The sequence below is a fragment of the Sceloporus undulatus genome, chromosome 2 (assembly GCF_019175285.1).
Source record: "Sceloporus undulatus isolate JIND9_A2432 ecotype Alabama chromosome 2, SceUnd_v1.1, whole genome shotgun sequence".
Taxonomy (NCBI): domain Eukaryota; kingdom Metazoa; phylum Chordata; class Lepidosauria; order Squamata; family Phrynosomatidae; genus Sceloporus; species Sceloporus undulatus.
In genome coordinates, this window is record NC_056523.1 from 13300326 (window position 1) to 13316051 (window position 15726).

At 43.1% G+C, this 15726-nt stretch overlaps 1 protein-coding gene across 1 annotated transcript in view; it reads right to left on the reverse strand.

Moving 5' to 3' along the window:
• LOC121923761 overlaps positions 1 to 15726 on the reverse strand; it is a 61919-nt gene that overhangs the window by 43148 nt on the left and 3045 nt on the right. Inside the window, exons 2-5 of the mRNA XM_042454499.1 lie at positions 11891 to 11986; positions 10511 to 10741; positions 4849 to 4871; positions 2914 to 3032 (exon numbers count right to left, since the gene is read on the reverse strand). Of these exons, the coding sequence (XP_042310433.1) occupies positions 2914 to 3032; positions 4849 to 4871; positions 10511 to 10741; positions 11891 to 11986 (469 nt within the window). The remainder of the gene's footprint in view (positions 1 to 2913; positions 3033 to 4848; positions 4872 to 10510; positions 10742 to 11890; positions 11987 to 15726) is intronic.

Sequence of the window (15726 nt, forward strand, 5' to 3'; positions counted from 1 at the left end):
CTCCCTGCTTTTCCAGCAGCCTCCTTCATTGATCTGAAGGGACATGAAGCGGGGATGCTGCCCTGGAAAACCTATCCCATAGTTCCTCTGGAGAGAGCTTTGGTTTCCTACTAAATTCGCATTGCCAGCAGCCTCCTTCTCATTGATCTCTGTGGGCTCTCTGAAGGGGTTCTGCCTGGCTGTCTGAGGAGACATGAAGCAGGGATGCTGCCCTGGAAAACCTATCCCATAGTTCCTCTGGAGAGAGCTTGGGTTTCCTACTAAATTCGGAGGGAAAATGTATATAATAAGGCAGACAGCGCTTATGACGTTTGATCGTTTAAGCGCCTTGATTGGTCCATTTTAAAAAAAAAACCGCCAACAATAAATCGAATCAGAAACGGTCACAGAGATGGAAACGATGTCACAGATAAATCGATTCAGATTAATGCGGGTTAACGTTACGTCATTCTGACGTAGTATTGATTGACAACTCCAAATAAGGTATGGAGGAGAAGAATCGCTTTATTTAAACACCGATTTCATGCCAAGTGAGAACGCTTACTGAACGCTTGCAGGTAAAAAATCCGAATTAAACAAGCAGATGGGAACGATGAATAAAGCGATTCTGAAAGCGGGATAACAACTGTGTTATTTTAATTCGATTTTATTAAAAACGTTTTATTTTAATTCGTATCAAATCCTAAGTGGGAACAAGCTCTCAGACTCTAAACTACCTAGTCCATGAGCTGCTTTTTGCTGATGATGCTGCCCTCGTTGCCCATACGGAAGCAGCTCTGCAGCGCCTAACATCTTGTTTTGCAACAGCTGCAGAGCTCTTTGGACTGGAAGTCAGTCTGAAGAAAACGGAACTTCTCTATCAGCCGGCACCTCAGGAAGAACACTACCATCCCCACATCACTGTAGGCACATCTGTGCTCAAGTCCGTCCAGCAGTTCACCTACCTGGGAAGCATCATCTCCTCAGATGCCAAGATTGATAAAGAGATCGATCACAGACTGGCAAAGGCATATAGTGCATTTGGAAGGCTTCACAAAAGAATCTGGAGTAATAAACACATGAGGCAAAGCACAAAAATCAGTGTGTATAGAGCCATTGTACTGTCTATTCTCCTCTATGGGTCTGAAACATGGGTCACCTATCGCCAACACCTACGACTCCTCGAACGCTTTCATCAGCGCTGTTTACGCACAATTCTAAATATACACTGGACTGACTATGTGGCGAATGTTGCTGTCCTTGAGCAAGCAGGAATCACCAGCATTGAGGCCATACTATTGAGGACACAGCTGTGCTGGGCAAGACACGTTTCTAAAATGAAGGACCATCACCTCCCCAAAATAGTATTCTACAGTGAACTCGCCACGGGTCAGCGTAAGAGGGGCACCCCAAAGAAGAGATACAAGGACTCCCTGAAACAACATCTCAGGCTTGGTCAAATTGATCACCAACAATGGTCTGCCCTGGCCTCACATCGGGAGGCATGGAGACTCACTATCCACAATGCTGCAGCCTTTTTTGAAATCTCACACCGAAAGAGTCTCGAAGAGAAACGACAACGCAGAAAGAACTGCAACCCAGAAACATCACCCAAGGAGATTTTCCGCTGTGCTTTCTGCAACTGGACTTGTGTATCTCAGATTGGCCTTTTTAGTCATCAATGCGCTTGTACAAAGCGTGGGATGAGTCCTTCCTGAATCTTCATTCACAAAGCAAAGCCAGAGAAATTTCTCCTTGGATAAAAAGCACGGATCAAGGCTTCAAGTTTTCACAAGGTGTCAGAACTGAGAGGAACAATTGTAATATCCATGAATAAGTGCTGCAAAAAGAGTAGCCAACAAAGGAGTGGGGGTGGGGATTGCCAGGCTCCACCATGCTGCTGTGTGGTGAAGCAGACATGGCGAAGTGTCATCAACCATACAGTGAAGTGAGTTGTATAAATGTACAGTGGGACCTCAGTATCCTCAGGGGATCCATTCCAGAACCCGCATAGATACCATAATCCACGGATGCTCAAGTCCCATTGTCCCCAATGGTGGTGCGTGGATGTGGCTGTGTTACCATAAGTGACAGCCTTCGTCATCCCCAATGGTGGCACAAGCACACGGCTGCACCGCCAATAGGGACAACGGGACTTCAGGTAAGCCTCTGTTGTCCCCTGTGGCGGCACATGCATGTAGCCGCACCACCAGTAGGGACAATTATAAGTCCCCCATTGCCCCCAGTGGTGGCAAGTGCATGCAGCCGCACCACCTTTAGGGACAATGGGACTTCAGAGGAAGTCCCATCATCCCTAATGGTGGCACAGCCACATGCACGCCCCACCACTGAGGGCAATGGGGGCTGTCCCTTAAGGTTGGTGCACCCACGTGCACATGTTGCGACTGGGGACAATGCGGGCTTGCCGTCAAGTGAGGCTCAAATCTATGGATACTTAGGTCCCATTCTATGTAACATAGGAAGGAGAGGAATATGTGGAACTTTCTCACACTACACCACTGCTGTTTAATATATTTTTGAATAATATGAATAAGTGGTGAGCTAGAGGATGGCAATACTCTTGCAAATTTTGTGACCCTGGGTGGATGAGCGTCCAAGGAAATGATGGTTCAGCGTAGTCCTAAAAATATATGTTGAAAGCAATAATAATAATAACAACAACAACCCACCACACAACCCCTAATTTCAGATATACACAGGTTGTCATATTTTTGTTGACCCACCATTCCTCCATCCTAACAATGCCTCAAAGCAACAGTGTATCTAGGGTACTCTGTGAGACAGAAAATCACAATTAGGCTACTAAAAATGAAGCTCTTTTGCTATAGGTTAGTGACAACATCAAAAAAATTACTTCCTTACTTTTGAACTAAGACAGTGACAGGAGGAAATCCTTCAGCCATTCTTCCTTACCTTTGAACTGCTTCATAACAGCAACTAGAAAAGGATTTATGTCACAAATGTCCCAGAACTTCCACCTCAGTTCTGGAGGAAAAGCCAATGGATTCTCAAATGGCACATTCTCCTCACTTCTGGCAGAGAAAAAAAAAGTTGAAGTAGGTTAAACTGCCACCTAGGCAATCCATAATTTGAGAGTGGAGAAAAATAAAAGAAATGAAGGAAAGAAGAAAACTCCAGAATGACAGCCCAGTGGCATCACTGGATTTGGTGTCAGCAAGTGCAGTAACTGATGGTGTCAACCCCCCCCTTTCAAATTCATCTCCTCCCATACTGTTAGTCATGACATAAACAACTAGGAAAATTACAGTTGCCCCCCTCTAAACCCGCGGATCTGCACCCTTGAATATATGTGGAGGGGTGATCTCTGCTATTTGCAATGGCACACACCTATGGGGCTTGAATAAGTGCAAGCCTCAGTTTTTGCGGGGGGAGGGGACCCGGAACAGATCCTCCACGAAAACGGAGGGCCAACTGTAAATTTATACCGAGTCCTTAGTAATGTTTTTATACAGAGTACTAATTTACTTATAAATTGTAATTCCCATATATCATAGAATGTAATGGTAATACATCGTTGTGACATAAACAACTAGGAAAATTAAATTTAAATCTTTAAATGTCAGTATCATACACAGAATATAAATGTATTTACATATGCATAGTCCCATGTGGTTCAATTGAACATTTGGTAAAATTTGATATTTTAAAGAATATATTTTTTAAAAAGTATTAAAAAACTAAAATTTGACACTTTATTTTTAAAAAACCCTGGGGACTCTCCTTTCTCCTCCCATGGAGCCTCACCCCACTCACCCCATCTCTTCATCATTTTAAAGAGGTAAAGGTGAATGCCAAAGCCCATTTCTACCCAAATTCAGGTGTCTGAGGAGCAGTGGTGTACCTTCCTTAGGGTGTTACCTGGTGTGATCTGCACCCCTGCATCCCCCTAGTGATGCCACTGCAACAGCTATTAATTTTTTGAGTGCAATGACATTTACCTCACACAGTTTTCTTTTCCTACATGCTACAGGGAGGTATGGGGATGGAAAAAAGGACTAATGTTGCTAGTTGAAGTAAAAGAGTCCTCACAGTCTCTCTTTGGATTATGAAAAACCTAAAGGAAATACAGTTGTGGAAAGATGATCAGGAAAATGACACACCTGCAACACGTGGCCCTTTGTGATTATAGATACCTCAAGAGTCTGCTAATGGTTCAAGTGACTGAATGGAGTGGTCATCATAGTGGTTGACACTAGAATGAACCAACCAATTCATCTAAACAAGCTATCAAGGCATGAACTGCACCAAATGAATTCACTGGCCTTTTTGTGAGATCAAAACAGCCACTAGGGCTTTGCTTTGTCTCGTGACAGCCACTTCAGGACACATACTTTCTTCCACATGTTGGGTATCTCCCCTGTGCAATGTCAGAACTCCTATGTTAAGGTTAAGAGATGACATGGTAGCCATGTTTAAATATCTGAAGGAATGTCATATTGAGGATGGAGCAAACTTGTTTTCTGTTGCTCCATAGAGCAGGATACAGAGCAGTAGATTCAAGCTACAAGAAAAGAGATTCTACCTAAACATTAGAAACAACTTCCTGATCATAACAGTTATTTGGCAGTGGAATATGCTGCCTAAGAGAGTAGTGGAGTCTCCCTCTTTGGATGTTTTTAAACAGAGGCTGGAGGGCAATCTGTTGGGGTTGCTTTGATGATATCTTCTTGCATAGCAAGAGGTTAGACTGGATGGCTTTTGGGGTGTCTTCCAACTATGTGATTCTATGGGCTACAGCCAGAGTTCTCAAAAATAATCCAATTGTGGTGCCTGCTTTACAGTCAAAACATCATATGGTATTAATGAAAATGAGTGAGACCCCCTTACCTCTGCAAGGCAGTTTTCACATCCTACAGGGGAAGAGAGAGAAAGAAAAGTGAACTCAGTCTCTGGCATGTGCCACTGTTCAGAGAAGGCACTCTGGTCTACTTACATTCTCTTGCTGGTGCTGGAAGTGGATAAGAGTATAATCACATGTGAACAACAGACTACAGGTGTACAGGCATACTAGGCCTCTCACAAAGAAGTTTCTCTTTTTCTGCTCCTCTGCGTTAGTACACCCTATATTTGGGGTCCCCATATTTCATATTTCATATTTGGAGCCAACATGTTCTTAGAGGTCACAATACTTTAGGAACACTGGGGCCGCATTCCCACTACATTTAAATCTGGATCGTGGTCCGGGTTAAATGGGCATGATTCCAAATGAATCTGATTTTAGAAATCGGTTCAGAAAGGTTCATGCTTTTTGCCCATTTTCGCCCATTTAACCCATGTCAAAAAGATGTTGGGAAAATGGGGTGGTTTTTTGGGCAGAATTGATTTATTTAGAAATAAATCAAATCATCCCAAGTGGGAACCAGGCGGATTCGAATCGGAATTGAATCTGCCCTGGTTCTCAGTGGCAGCCCTGCCCAGGGGGAATCTGACATTACCCGGCCTCTCCTGGCCCCAAAATCCCCGGCCTAGCCTCCTTACCAGCTTCCTTGCGGCCTTTTTAAAAATTTCCCATGGTTGGGGAGGCCGGAAGAAGGTCACAAAGAACTGGAAGCCTTGTGACTTCCTTCCTGGCTTTCCCCTGGCTTCTCTGTGACCTCCTTCTGGCCTCCCCGACCATGGGAAACTTTTAAAAAGGCTGCAGGGGAGCTGGTCAGCAGCTAAAGAAGCTGGTAAGGAGGCTGGGCCAGGAATTTTGGGGCCAGGAGAGGCCAGAAATGGGCTGGGCCATCAAACTTCCCCCACCACTGAACCGATTCCTGAAACTGGCGCAAACATAGTGGGAACCATGTTTTTTCAGAATCAGTTTCAGGAATCAGTTCAGGCAACAGATTTTCCAGTAAGTGGGAATGGGCCCTAGGTTAGGTTCCCAGAAGAAAAGGAGCAAGATCCAAGGCATGTGGAGGATCCAGGTAATAATACAATCAAAACTGTTAATCTCTCTGCTAAATTTTAATTATAAAATTGTTGCTTTAATATTAGCAGAGATAATGAAAAGACTACTACAATCTTGGATACAGGGGGATCACATTGGTTTTATTCCTAAAAGACAGATGAAAGACAATATCTAGTGTTTACTGAATATCATTGAACATTATGAAAAAAGCTGCTAACTGCTCATTCCTTTCCTCATGACATCTACATTTCCTCTTGCACCTTGAGATAAAGGATCTCCTTGCATCAAAGCAGTGAGCCAACCTCTCTGTCTGCCCCCCTGCCATGTTCCCAGCCATCTCAGCCTGACCAGTCACCCTGAGGTTGTCCTGATACAATTATTGTTTTTGTAACTCCAAAGTTAAAGCCATCAACCAGCCCAAAATCCCATGATCAGTTCCTGGGAAAGCCATCAGGTCTTTGTTGCAGTACTAGAGATCATTAGCACACACCCACAGGCTAATTATCAGGTATAAATATTGGTCTCAAAACGTATCCTCTTTGGACACAGCTGGCATGTGTGCATATACAGCACACATACAGCTGTCCCAGACTGCACTCCGTGTAGTTCTGTGTCACCCTTAGTCTCCCCTGCTTTCCGTGGTCTGATCTTCGGACATGTAATTATCACTCCTCCTTCAAACAGTGCTATCCCACTTCCATATTTCTTTTTGTTAGCTCTGGATGCTGCATATGCATGAATTGGTATGGTGTGTGTGAATTCACCCTGCATTTTTGCAACTAAAACCTTCTTAATTCACCCAAACCTGGGGTTGTCCTCAGTTATTACTGGTATATACAGGTTCAAAAGATCCCAAAGGATACCCAACCTTTTGCAAAGCTAATTTCATCAACACTGATAGTTGGTGCCCCCCTCCCAGTCCCCTTCCACCTTTCTTTGGGTGACACCAGCCTTTTCCTCATCATATGTCTACTTGCAAAGTCTTTTTTTAAAGCTGTATCAGCACTGGGAGGATGGTGAAGGAAGATGGAGAAACAAAGACTTTTGGTATTCATTTGGTATCTATACAGTTGGCCATCAAAATAGCAATCATAAGAAAATTAGATAATACAGGGAGAAAGAAAAAATTATTCCTAGAACCTAACATATTCTTTCTATATACTTCCCTAGTACGAAATTATCTGTTAAAGAAGTGCTGTGGGCCCTTGATATCCGCTGAGGTTTGGTTCCAGGAACCCCCCCCCCCCCAAATCTATGGATGCTTCAGTCTCATTATATACGTGGCATAGTAAAATGATGTCCCTTATATAAAATGGCAAAAATCAAAGATTGCCTAAATATTTTGAAACCATGGATGGTTGAATCCACAGATAAAGAATCTGTGGATACACACGGCCTACTGTAATATCCAGGAACATACTGACTTTGAACTGTATCGCACGGGCCCTGGAATGAGCCCGTTGTATTCTAAAAAGGAGGCGTTCTGGGAACGGGATGGGGCTAAGAACAGAGTTTACCACACTCTGGGATGCTGCCAATGCTGCCAGATGTTCCAATCGCATCCTACATCTGTTCCAGGGGGCGCGATTTCTGAGAACGCTTTTGCTCCCCCTGTAACGGATGTAGGACGTGATTGGAATGTCTGGCGGCAGCGGCGGCGTTCCAGAGTGCAGTAAACTCTGTTCTTAGCCCCATCTCGTTCCCAGAACGCCCCCTTTTTAGAACGCAATGGGACTGTTCCTGGGACCGTGCAATAAAGTTCTTTGTTCACTGTATGTATTTCTGGGCAACAACTGCCCCACAGACAAGTAGACAGGTTGCCTTGATATGTTCATTCATTTTCCTGTCTGATCTGTCACATCCTTACTGTATATTTGTTCTTTTATTTAACTTCACTTTTACCATTCATTCTCAGTCTCTTTCTTAGAAAAGTAGATATAGGCCCGGTACAGACTGCCCAAAAAGGGCGGTCTGCCGGTGCCTAGTTTTCCGCCGGGGGAAAACGCAGTGGGCAAACCACACAGTTTCCTGCCAGCGGAAAAAGAACCTGCAAAAAGCGGGTTCTTTTTGTGGCATGATACTGATGCCGCAGTGAGCCAATGGCGCACTCACAACGTCAGTATCGCGCCATGATGTGCAGACGGTAAGTGTCTATCACATCAAAACAGTGGCACCCATCTGTACAGGGCACCACCATTTTGACATACAGATTACGTGCTAGGGTTGTGGGGCGTCTGTAAGCAACACCCCGAGGCAACCCTAGCACGCCTCAAGATGTGCAATGAGGCCTGTCTGTACCGGGCCATAGGTAGCAAATCATCTTTCCGTCTCTCAGATATGTAATTTCTTTAATAAATACTTTCTCTTCACTTATGATCGTCTTTCATATTGATTCCGAGCACCAGCTTCCTGGAAAACCTATAATGCCTGAGCTTAAGGAACCCTGGTGGCGCAGTGGTTAAATGCCTGTACTGCAGCCACTCACTCAAAACCACAAGGTTGCGAGTTCAAGACCAGCAAAAGGGCTCAAGCTTGACTCAGGTTTGCATCCTTCCGAGGTCGCTAAAATGAGTACCCAGATTGTTGGGGGCAAATTAGCTTACAGTTGTAAACTGCTTAGACACTGCTTAGGTGGTATGAAGCGGTATATAAATGAAGCTTGTTTGTTTGTTTGTTTGTTTGTTTATGCCACTGAAAGACTGAGTAAAATGAATAAAAACTCCTACAAAGGAAGGCTGAGGAGATTTTTGGTTGCATCTCACAAAAGAGAGGAGCTGAGAGAGGAGTACCTAACAAGGGGTCTGTACTGCAAATGAGGCAGGGCTCCTTATTCCCTTTTTGTAACTCATTTTTCTGTGACTGGTCTCGCAGAAAAGAAAATACCTGTATATACTTGTGTATAAGTCAACCTCATGTATAAGCTGAAGGCAGGTTTTGGGGCCAAAATTATGGATTTTGATATGACTCTGCATAAGTCGGGGATAAAACTTAGGGGCATGTAACAAAGGATGTAAAGGACAAAATAAAGCAAATTGATACCAAAGAACTTACAAATTTCTGGTAGGCATAACTGTGATCATATTAAAGGGTGGATGGATGAAGAGGGAACAATGGTAAATGGTGGCTGTGCAATGTGTGCAGGAGGCAACCAGGTACAGGTGAGGCTAAGAAAATGCATACATGACAAAAAGAATGTAAGGGCAAGACTTAAGGTACGTTATTAACTCATATCAAAAAAGGAATCATCCCCTTTTCTGAGTAGAGCTATGAAAGGCAAAAACTTAGTCTGTTCTAGGAGAACCTAAAAGAAACACCAGTCTGTCTATTCTCTCTGCACTCGTTTGAGGGGAAGCATCAAAGGGCTCATTCCCACTTACATTTAAACTGATGTGTGATTAGCCTTCGCTTTGTGTTGGTAAATCGATTCCAAAAGGTCCGTCGTTACCACTATGAAAGCAGATCTTTTCATTATCTCTTTGTATCCCCTTCTTTTTTGGCACTATTGTTGTCCTCACTAGTTTGTGCCGCTTCAAAATGCATATCATCATCATCAGTGACGTAAGCGGTAGCCTGTGCAGCCCAGCTTTGGAACTATATATATTAAATAAATTGATAGAAGATTTGATTGATTGATTTTACAACTACTTGCAATCCGTGAGGCGAGTAGTTCCAAAACCGATTAATCGGATCTTGTATCAATTTTTGCAAAGTAGAATTGGAACTGGTTTCAAATGGGAATTACAATCATATAACCTGATCAGCAATTCACTTTAATTTATAGTGGGAATGCGGTCAAAGAGTCGCCACCACTGCTATTTTCTCAACCAGGCATTCAAAAAGACTAGTGATGTTGTGGCTAAGACAGGAGAGGGGTCAGTGCTTCTTTAGGTTCTCCTGGAACAGACTAAGCTCTTGCCTTTTGTCATGAGCTTAGTCCTTTTTGGTAAGAGTTAAGGTATAGTACTTACACTATCCAGGTTTTATAACTAAATATTTTCACTAAAATTTCTAGATGTATACACTAATATATGAAGTAATCTAGTTTTTCTTATGCCTTTCCATATATTCTTACCATTTTCTTATTTTAAGAAACTTCTCATGACTGGTTTCAGCTTGGAAGCAATACATAAAAGAAACCCTGCTGGATGAGATGATCAAATCCACTATCTCGTCCCCAGCAGAGACCAAGAAGATACTTCTGGGAAGCCCCAAAGGCAAGACATGGGCACTACTGTTAAGGGAGGCATTAGGACACAATGCGCACGCTACCCTTGAATACCATGGGATGTTAGGTTTTGCCATATGTGTGTGTGTGGGGGGGGGGGTTTGGAACAGAAACACACCCACCCCCGATAAGAAGAGCCCCCTGTACTTTGCTCTACACTATAAGTAAATGCACAATCTTGTTCATCTTTGATCCTCTCAGATGTAACAGAACCATCAACCTAAGCCTCTTTATTCCTTTTGTAAACAGAATAAAGGTGCTCAGGTCGATGGTTCTGTTACATATGGTGGTGCTCCAGATTTGGTGGTGCTAGAGATTTGGAAACCAACCTTGCTCTAGAGAGGAGCTTGGCCCCTTTCTGCTTTTCTTACCTGCAGGAGTTCACTTGCCAACTGTTGCTTCTTCTCCTCCATTTCCTGGATAAGACCTTCAAGAGAGAAGAGTTCCTCAGATAGCCTGGCTAGATACTTGTCTCTTTTATTTGAAACTTCCTTCTTCACCTCGTCCATCCGGGACAGCAGAAGCTGTTCTTGCTCTTCCAGAAACTGACGTAATAGTCTAAATTCAGCCACTGTCTTTTCCATCTCTGCTTCTGTTTGTTTCTACAATAAGCAGATGGAGAAAAGGATGGTAATGATTAGTTACCACTACATTTGTGAATGGTAAGTTTGTCTTGGTCAATTTAAACAGTGTCAAAAGGTGTACAATAAGGAGTTGTTGCCTTCAGATCAGTGATTTTTCAACCAGTGAGGGTTTCAAGTGAGTCATATTTAGTTGAGTGGAAATGTATTTTATTTTGTAATATATTTTTAATTAGGAAAATGGGAAATCCTATTTTGTCCTTGCTTTCTCAAAATGCTTTCTTAGAAGCATAGTATGCCTCCTCATATCATTCTGTGGTAACACTAGGGCACAATGATTAAAATAAATATTTATTTCTCAATATACACATGATATTATATATTTTTACTTGACACGAATAGTATTACTTTGGCAGGGAGATGCAGGCAAGATGACACAGCCTGTTGTGTTCTAAGGAGCCCTGGCATTTTCTGTTTTTACAGCTGTTCTATTGTCCTTTACATTGCATTTTTATCTTGTTTGCTTTTGCACTGGTTTGTGCTTCTACTTTTTTTGTTCCCCAAAAGAAAGCAATGGTTTTAAAAAGTGCACAAGAACTTTTCAGACTGTGAAAATAGTCTTCCATAATCCCGCTGACCGTGAGCTCTGTTGGGTAGGGCTGCTGGAAATTATACAGTAGATACTTGCTATCTGCTGGGATTTGGTTTTAGGACACCCCATGGATACCAAAATCCATGGAGACTCAAGTCTCATCATATACAGTGGTATAGTAAAATGGTGCCCTTTGTTTAACATGGCAAAATCAAGGTTTGCTTTTTGGAGGTTTTTTGTTTTTTAACAAAATATTTTCAAGTCATTGATGGCTGAATCTGTGGATACTGAGGGTCGACTGTAGATCTAAAACATCTCTTGGTCCACATTGGTGTGTTAAGTTTTTTTTTGGGGGGGGGAGCACGTTTCAATTTTTATAAATATAGAATATCATTCGGAACAACATAGATTCACTTTCTGAATGTCCCTTTTTGAAGCATTTATTGTGCTACATCAGGCCACTGGAAATAATAGATATTCTAGCAAGTAGAAGTGCCTTGTTGCTATTGACTTTTCTGCATTTTATATTTCATTTTGTTACAGATACCTGCTTCCTTTCTTGTAACAATCAAACTTACCAATAAGTCCTGGCTTTCTTTTTCTGTTTCTGATTTGTATGTTAGAAGTTTTCCCTTTTCTTTCTTCAGAACCTCCAGAGAACTATTGATTAAATCCTAAAGAGAATACAGAGGTACAGGTTGGTTTCAGGAATTTATCACATGTGGCTTTTTAACCAGTGTAAAAATTGGTCAATAGCACTTTTGGTTATATTTATCACACAGTGCTATCTCCCTCTCATTGGTGCCTTGTCTTTCAAGTGTGGTTAGTCTGCACCTTGCCATTAGTGGGAAAAATCTATCAATACGCTCCCAATTGTGCTGGTATAGCACAAGTCCTCAAGTGTGGTAAATTACTCCTATGGTAGTTCCGTGATTGGGCATTGGTGTCAGTGGCTCCTTCTCTCCACAGTCCCCCTCCCATTCACTATACCAGAACAGCCCGTTTGGGGGTTTTGTGGTTTTTTCGGGCTATGTGGCCATGTTCTAGAAGGATTTATTCCTGATGTTTCTCCCGTTTTAAAAAAAAAACTTTATTTAATTTATTTTATTTTTTATTTTTTTGTAAAACCACATTAATGTAATAGTGCCTGGTTGCACTATTGCAGTAGAGTGTGTTCTCAAAATGGTATGTATCCACTTTCTTTCATTAATGTGATCATGCCAAGAACAGGGATTGTGTGATGATCATTTCAGTTGTAGGTGAAAATGGGGCTAACTGGTATGCAGTTCCTTACTATGTCTTCTCTCTGCACACCTGTGCAAGGTGGCTTTCAGTTGTCTTCTTGATCCCATTGCAGAGCACAAATAGACAGCTACAGGGGTACAGTTATGATGGAAGGGAAATTGAGGGCATTGCTCACCAAATAAGAAGTCTGCCACCCCCAAATGAAATCTTCCTAACTGTACAGGGTTTATAATGTCTTGGTTAATCAAGATGTGTTCCTCCTGGGCATTATGTCTTTAACAGAAAATATGGTAACAGAGCAGATATAGTGTAGAAGGAATAGGGACAGATTCCCTGCACCACAAAAAAGAATTCAACATGTTCCAGCAAACATTTTGTTCAAAACTAACAATATATGTGGATGAGTATGTAAAGAGACCTTTGAGACTAACTGAAAGAAAGAAGTTGGAAGCATGAGCTTTCGTAGACTTCAGTCTACTTCCAGCTGTTTCCTATGGACCAAATGCCTCTGAAGAAGTAGACTTTAGCTGCCAACTCCTTTCTTTCAGTTAGTCTCAAAGGTGCTACAAGATCTCTTTACGCACTGATTTTGCAGACTAACATTGCATCTTTGAATATATGTGAATGTATAGTTCAACAAACAAGTTAGGTAAGCATTCCATAAGTAAACAAAAACATTGGAGCTTCCTAGAGACCACTTGACTGCTTCTTCAAATATTAATTTATTTATTTCCCTAGCTTCCACATTGTTGACTCATGTTTAACTTGTGGTTTACTAGGACTCCTAGATCCCTTTCACACGATGTCTCCTTAAGCAAGGTTTCCCCCATCCTATATCTATGCATTTAATTTTTTTTAAATTTTTAAAAAATTTTTGCCCTAAGTGCAGTACCTTACATTTCTTACATTCTGTTAGCTTTGGCTCACCTTTCTATGAATCTTGATCCTGTCCTCTGGAGTACTAGCTATTCCTCCTAATTTGGTGTCATCTGCAAATTTGATAAGTATGTTCCCAATTCTGTCCTCCAAGTCATTGATAAAGATGTTGAATAGCACTGGGCCCAGGACAGAGCCCTGTGGGACCCCACTGGTCACTTTTCTCCAGGATGAAAAGGAGCCATTGTTGAGCACCCTTTGGGTTCGGCCGGTCAACCAATTACAGATCCATTTAACAGTTCCTTTGTCTAGCCCACATTTTACAAGCTTGTTTGCAAGAATGTCATGGGGAACCTTGTCAAAGGCCTTACTGAAATCAAGATATACTATATCCACAGCATTCCCTTCATCTACCAAGCTGGTAATTTTATCAAAGAAAGAGATCAGGTTTGTCTGGCATGACTTGTTTCTCTGAAACCCATGTTGACTTTTTGTGATTATGGCATTGCCTTCTAGATGTTCACAGATTCTCTGTTTAATTATCTGCTCTAGAATGATAATTGTTGGGATCCTCTTCCCCTTTTTGAAGATGGGGACAACATTTGCCCTCCTCCAGTCTGCTGGGACTTCTCCTGTTCTCCAGGAATTCTCAAAGATTATTGCCTTGGATGTAGTTCTTCTGGTCCTGGAGACTTACATTCATTTAGATGGTTCTTTGTAATCCAACCTGTCTCCAACATGTCACAAGAACAAAAAACAGAAAAATGCAGGCCTATGACTAACATCTTCATTTCCCCCCCTCCTCTATGGTTTTTAACACCTTCCTGATGAAGAAGCCAGTGGAGCTTCTAAAGCTTGCAACATGTAATTATGTATTTTGATTGGCCCAATAAAGGTATACAGTAATTGTTTGGTGGATTTTTGATTTACTATGGGCTTATTGGCAGCCAATGGACTCTGTCTGCAGCATCCCGAAGGAGACCAGAAACACCTGAGCAGAAGGCGGGGAGGGGTGTGTCAGTGGCAGCGGCACTCCATAAAGCCTACCTGTGGGTAAACCTCCTCATCCTGCCCCCTCCAAGGCCCTGAGGGACACCGCTGCTGTTGCTGTTGCCAGGCTGCTCCTTGGGCAGCAAGAGACCAGTGTAGCTGTGCATCTTTGCCCAGGGATTTGGCAGCCAACGGACTCTGTTTGCAGCTGCGCACTTGCGCACCTGCACACCATCGCAGGAGGGCTTGGGGCAGGTCCTGAATGGTTGTGTGCGCAGCAGAGGAATGACGTGTAGAATTATAGAATCATAGAGTTGGAAGAGACCACCAGGGCCATCCAGTCCAACCCCCAGAGGAAGAGGAAGCAGCAGAGGAACCAGCAGAGGAAGAAGTTGTCTTCCTCTGCTGCAGCCTTATTATATTGTTGTGTGGGGATTATTGGGCCATGGATAATGGACAGCTGGGTGAGGGGATGGTGGATTGTTCTGTTTTGTATGGAGCTCCTATTAGAGTAGTGTGGGGCAGGGGGAGATATAGCGGTAGGAGAGTGGAATTGCACCAGAAGGTAAGGCGGGATCAATGCGTAATATCTATCCCTCCTTCCATCCTCTCTCCTAGCCAAAGAGGTCTGTGGGTCAGTCCAACTGTACCACAAACCCTGTCTCTGCTCCTGTGCAATGCCAGGTCTGTAAAGAACAAGACCCACATCTTGTATGATTTGTTGGAGGAAAAGTGTTGTAAACTGGCATGCATTACTGAGACCTGGCTTGGGCCTGAAAGTGAGGCGGTGTGGGCTCAGGCCCTCCCAGCTGGGTTCTCAGTTAAGGACCAGTGCAGGTTAGGTGGGCGGAGGGGGGGTGTTGCCTTGATCTACAAGAACACCCTTTCCTTGTCCTGGAACCATCTCTGTCAGATGGATTACATCGAGTGTATTTACCTGACCCTGAAGGACAAGGACAATTTGGGGATTTTGTTAGTCTACCGGCCACCCCGTGTGCTAACAGACTCCCTGGCTGAGCTGACACAGTTGGTCTCGGAACTGGTGCTGGAGTCCCCCAGGCTTCTTGTCCTGGGGGACCTCAACATCCCTTTCAAGGCCAACCATGGTCCAACTGATGCGGCTCAGGAGTTCATGGCTACCATGACAGCTATGGGCCTGTCCCAATTAGTCTCAGGGCCCATGCATTCGGCTGGTAATACACTCGATGTTCTCTTTTGTACGGATTTGGAGATTCCGTGGGCAGAGGTTACTAATGTCTCTCCCTTGTCATGGACGGACCATTTCCTGGTCAAGGCTAATATC